Below are 6,000 nucleotides of genomic sequence, written 5' to 3' on the forward strand. Positions count from 1 at the left end.
TAACCCTTCCTTTCTTTCTACGAATCCCTGATTTCGCTCTGCTGTCGCGTAGCAATCGTACACCTTAAGCAACTTTCTGGTCGATACTTCACAGTCGTTAGACTCGACCCTCCTACAACTCGATTAATTCGTACTGCGTTGTAGAGTTGGTACAACAATTAAATTAAATTTGATATAAATCACAGTTTTTGCTCCGCGTTATAGCAGGGTTCACTATTCGAAACACGCACTGATAACACAAAGGGCCGTGAGGTATCTGGAAACCCCAAAAATTCGCACACTTCTCGCTCGCTCCCTTCTGTGCAGTTAAGCCTACCAAATAATATACAAGACGTCTCAGAATTGTCAACGTCTCTTCTGTCCTCCAGGTATCTCAGAGCTCGAAACTCTGGAGCAAGTTACAAGTTACTCGAGTTGTTGTACAACTCCTATTTCGTTCAAATATATACACCGGTTGTAAATTCATTCGACTCGTCCTGTGTATCATAAAACGCGGTTAGAAGTTATAGATATTAATTCGTATCAGAGATTTACGGGCTTTATTAAATTGCTTGGCACACACGTGGCCGCGAGTGTGATCCTTCTGTACAGAGGGATCCGCCGAGAATATAGACGTTGTATAGGTACAGTGACATTAGCGCAGACGCGTAGCATTATGTATGTAAAATGGACTGTTGCAGAATTAATCGTTATTTGAGCGACGACCGTGGTCGCTTGTTACGTGAATGTCAACTATAGTCGCCCGTACACACGGGCAGATGCCGACTGTAAAGCTGAAACTTACTGGACAGTTTGTTCCAAGAAGTTTCAAATCGATCGTGACTCTATAGGTTTTCCGTAATACATGCGTGGACGTTCATGCAAAGTAAATATTGTCTTGATCGGTGAAACGGTGTTCATCGATCGCTCTAAAATGTTTGAATTCCATCGAAGGGCAGGCTGTTGAACGTTCGAGGATCGCTGACGTGAATAAACGGTTTCAGGTGGAACCAGTCTCGACGACGTCCGCTCTGCCGAAGCCGGAACAATGGTTGGGCAGCATAACGGGCTCGGTGCCGCCGTCGTCTGCGCGGTCTCCGTTGCAAGGACAGACGAGTCCCCGACGAGCGCCGCCCTTGCACGCGAGGGCGTTGTCCTTGGGATCGGCGGCGATGAACCAGACGAGTAGGACCGGGCCGTCGGATCCGTTCGACGCCGAATGGGCGGAGATCGCGGCGAGGAATCTGAGGCAGGCGAGTACCACCAATCCCTTCATCATGCCGAACGCGACGCAAGCGTTCCAGGTGCAATTGTAGCGTCAGGAGTTCATCAACAGCGTCGCCAAGTACTTCCGCTCGGGGACATAGTGGCGATTCGCGTGTGCCCGTTTGCGCAGCGACCCCTCGCACCACTACCGAGAGTATTGCGCGCGGGGGTAGCCCCGGATACGTAGTAGGTTCGGATGCGAATCATGCGAGCGACAAGGTCGATCACCGGGCTACGAGAGGCGGCGAGAGACGCGTCGACGATCTCGACGGTTAGTAGAAAAAAACGAGGACGACGAACCAGCACAAAAAAACAAAAAAAAAGAAACACGTACCCGTAACGTTCTTTAGACGAGTAGATATTTACGCACACAGCCTCGATGACCTCGGTTTCAATGTAAACGCCGTAGAAATGTACACGGAGAACGGAGGGACCATAACCGTGTTTTGGTCACCGGTTCGCAGCACGACGATGCTCGTTGGTTCAACGCGTCGTCGCTCTGACGGTCGATAACTATTACCTAAATGTCTGTCACGAGATACTCGATAAGCCGCGAGACACACTGATCTCGACTATAGTTTAGGCTCCTGGAAAACTAAAAAGAAAAACGTAAAAAAAAAAAAAACGGTTAACCGACGTTCTGCATGAAGACGCAAAATTTAAACACCGCACCCAGAGTTAATCTGCACCAACAGTGTTTCGTCGATAACGATAAAATCAACACACACCAACAAGAAAAAAAAAAGAAGTACGAAAAGAAAAGAAAAAACGTAAAACACATAAGAGGTATAAAACGTAGCGTAGTTTCGGCTTCGTGGCGAGAAAACCGGGGCTTGGATATTGTTATAGCGTCGATTTCGATTCTTGAAACGGTCGCGAGGAACCCTCGATACCGAAAAACCGTTGGTCCCGCAACGGTCGATTTATTCGATCCTGGATCGGTTCTGAAACAATCTTGTATCGGCTTTTCCGGTAGTCTAAGCTTAATTATAAAATTCATTCAATATCTTCCTGTGCTTTTTGTATGTCTAAACGAATCGATAGAGTACCATTTACGATCGCCGACTTCATTGACGAGCAGAGAGTCTCTAGAATCGAAGAAACAACGGTTCTGAAGCCAGTTATAGTTCGGTTGTTCGGGACGAAGGTTCTTCGTGGCTGTTTCGATCGGAACGTTCGTATAACGGATTTGATGAACGGTTATTTTCGGAGGAGTTTCAAGCTCCGGATAAAACTATTTTCCTTTCGAGCCGGCCAACAGCCGTGCGAGGTGGTGCGAACGATTCTGTCGATCGTCGTCGGGTATTAGGAATTAATCGGATCGGGGGAGAGGTAGCTAGACTTTCGAATAGACAAGCAAAGCAACGGGGGCCGATGGGCTCGTCGAAGGGTCGCGAAGGACTGTGATAGACATCGAGTCGTGGCCAGTACTTAAACGTGGCAGCGGGATCGGGCGGCGGCGGCGGCGGCGGCTGTTGTGGATTTTTGTTCCGGATGACCACGCCTATTTCCTAGCCGGCAGAATACGAAACTCTACACCTAGTTAGAACTTAAGCGAATTAGATATCGAAGTTGTTAGAAGTCAGTACGTTCCAAGCTATTGTTGTCTAATATCAAATCCGCGAATCGCCTTTATCGCCGGGTCACGAGACGTCGTTTCGCTCGAGGTACCCCCCCAACTCGCCCGCAACTAGGACACAAACAAGGTGCTTCCGCTGAGGACTAGACGATATTCGGGAGAGACCCACAAACACGATGCGCGGAGATATAGCGTTCTTGCGTGTATTTGCTCGATGGAATATAACGAGGTTTTTTTCCAAGACTGTAAATAACCAGGGCGCCGATGAAACATTTTTCCTCGAGGTCCGCGCACCTCTTCGGGACTATCGCGACACACTCCGTGGACCTGAGATATACAGCGGCTGTAAGAAGCGTTCGCGCAACCTTCAAAAAACGAGTAACCTTTTTTTCTTCTTTAGATCCTAGAAGGGTTAATTGACTAGGTGATTAACACTAGAACTATCGAACCAGTCATAACGACTGGTGGATGATTTCTTCTTTCACGATTACTGGAACTATGAAAACGTTTTCACGAGAAATTTTTTAATATATCTCTTCTTTGGAGTACATGTTACCATCAAAATCGTATGAAACCTGAGCAAATTCAATCTTGCTGTCATCATAAAGGGACAAGTCTAAGTCACGTTTAGGGCTCGGGTAGTTCTAGCGTTACATAATTTCTTACTGGTCGCGAGAAAGTAAAGGTCTGGGTTTTCAAGTTTTTCGTTTTCCAAGGGTGTACGAACGGTTTTTGCACCGACTGTAGAACGTTTCGGAACCAGTTTGTTTTGGTGTTCGAGCGAACGATCAAATTCAAGTGCAGTTTTGTTCGCCGCGTTCGGAACTCGAAACTCGAGAACGAGGATCGATTTGCTTGCTGGGACACTTCCTCGTGTATACATATCAGATATAGACGAACGACGCCTTTTGCGATTAAACGATCAGTGCAGTTTTGCGTTCCGTGTTCTTCGATCGAGAACCATCTTCTGTGACGCTTCAGCGTGGCTCGAGCACCTCACTATATTCCTTCCATCAAGTACAAACTATGTTACCGATTGTTATAGTGTATATCACTTGTTAAAACTCCCTTTGGTCGAGAGCGAGTTCGAGGAGCCAGGACTTCCGGGACTTTGGGGGGTGTGCCCGACGGGATCGAGAATCGAGGATCGAGGATCGCGGGTTTTCGGAGGTCCTTCGACTCGCTGCTCTCGCTCCGAGGGACTCGAGGGCGCTTTCGACGTCCGCGTAGCACTCAACTAGGGATTAATGTCGCGTCGCAAAGCTTCTACCGTGTTCAGTTGACCAGCGCATTCTCGGTTTCTCGAAACGAATCGACGGTCGAGCCCTTACCGTACGCTTCTCTGCGGATCCATGGGAAATCTGTGAGGCCCGTTCTCTTGGATGTTCGGTGTCTTGTAGCGAGCCGAGTGACATTTTTCCTGCGTTCGTAAGTTCGCGCGCATTCGCGTTTCTCGGGACGAGACTACAGGCGACATGGTATACGAGGCCCGTCTGAACGATCGAAAAATGTTTTATCGGGTGCTAAAGGCGATAACCTACCACGCGCCACGCTATTGGTCCTGCGGGAAACTGGGTAAAATAATTGGAATGACTCGTGACTCTCTCCCTGTGGTCCTCTCGGAAAGACTGTGCGTGCAGGAAAGGAGTATAGAGAGAGAGAGAGTATGAAAATTGACAGCGGCGTGAGGCAGCGCCAAAGGCCGCCACGGTCCTTTCGCCGCGATTGGATGTCGACTATCGTTTGTAAATAATCGTACGGAATCGGTTATTTTGTCGCGACCTCTATTCCAGAAGAAACACGTCTCGCTTCATGTGCCTTAGTGTAAACGTAGGTTAAGCCTCTGGAGCTAATGTTGGGCAAACTGGTTCGCAACGGACTCGATTCGATTCGATCCGTGTAATTTCTTTGCGTTTCGTACTCGTTCCGATCGGTTTTCGTGCAAAATTCCTCGACGAAACGGGCGTCGGCGTACGGTAAGGGTGCACTTCGTAGGGGTGGTCGCCGTGTTGTCGGAGCAGAACGATTTCATCGCGAAACGCGAACGAGAGAAGGGTACGTGTTCGATCGTCACTTTGACGACTCGCGTGTCTGCATTGTACATAACTTAGTTATTTAAATTGTAACGCAACGGTCGGGCGGTGAGTTCGAATAATTCCGGGAGTGAGAGAGAGAGAGAGCAGATTAAAACGAGAGAAAGAGAGCGAATGAACGAGCGTGTATGCGTGCGAGCAAGCGTTTCTCGATGAATCGAGAGGAGAGGGTGGAGATGTTGTTCGTTGCCGACGTTTTCTGTTTTACGTTGTAATTTGTAAGTTATCTTGTAAATAGCTCGGTAGGCGTTAACTCAGCACAAAAGAAACGTTGCTTCTATGTTCGAACGATGCCCGCTACAACTTCGAGGAGGGGATCGGTTGTCCGGCGAATTACGGAAACGCGTATCGTTTGGCGAGGCTGCACTCGATCCGAGTCGATCCGATCCGATCCGATCCGATCCGACTCGAGTCACCTTCTGTCCGTCCCGTAAATCAAAATGAGATACCGTCGAAACGAAACTCTCTGTCGGAGCAGCGGAACGCGATTCGCTGCTTGCGGAAAAAACGGTGGAGAACGATTTTTTCGCTCGATCGATGTACTTAAAACGAACGCGTGCCCAGTTTGGCCGACCGATTCTCGCGCGCACGGTTCGTCCTCGTTAGCGTCGCGTTGTCCGGGGGGGGGGGGGCAAGCGGCGAGACGCTGTTCAACAGCGGGCGTCGTTTCCGATTGGTCGACGAGCGGATGACGTAGCGTTGCCGCAGACGAAGGAGAGCGCCGTTGGACGGCGCCGGGACGGTGGGGAGAGAAACGCGACGCTACGGGGAACATTGTAGATAGACGCTTCCGATCGAACGGAGATTTCTGTTAGTTTCTTTCGAAATTGTAAAAATATGTTGTCGACTGGTTGAATCGCGTCCCAGTCTGCCAAACTGTGCCGCGCTCGACATTTTTCTTTTCGGTGTACTCCGTGGAAGCTTCGCTCATATCGAGAACTCGGGGAAGAAGGGACCGGAGGCGAGTGTACAAAATACAGCGCAGTGATTCTTTATTATAACACTATCGCCTAAGTACTTACTGTTTTTTTTTTCTTCTGTCGTCTTCTTTTTATACATCCTTTTTTTTGTATCTCGATGTAC

The 6,000-nt window shown here is 48.8% G+C and overlaps 1 protein-coding gene across 4 annotated transcripts in view; it reads left to right on the forward strand.

Moving 5' to 3' along the window:
• Numb (NUMB endocytic adaptor protein) overlaps positions 1-2,137 on the forward strand; it is a 59,062-nt gene extending 56,925 nt beyond the window's left edge. For all 4 annotated transcript variants that reach the window (XM_076789676.1, XM_076789677.1, XM_076789673.1 and 1 more), the window contains one exon: positions 984-2,137. In XM_076789676.1, coding sequence (XP_076645791.1) covers positions 984-1,295 — 312 coding nt within the window. In that variant the 3' untranslated portion in view covers positions 1,296-2,137. The remainder of the gene's footprint in view (positions 1-983) is intronic.
• Positions 2,138-6,000: the final 3,863 nt, after the last annotated feature.

Source organism: Halictus rubicundus, chromosome 6 (assembly GCF_050948215.1).
Source record: "Halictus rubicundus isolate RS-2024b chromosome 6, iyHalRubi1_principal, whole genome shotgun sequence".
Lineage (NCBI taxonomy): Eukaryota > Metazoa > Arthropoda > Insecta > Hymenoptera > Halictidae > Halictus > Halictus rubicundus.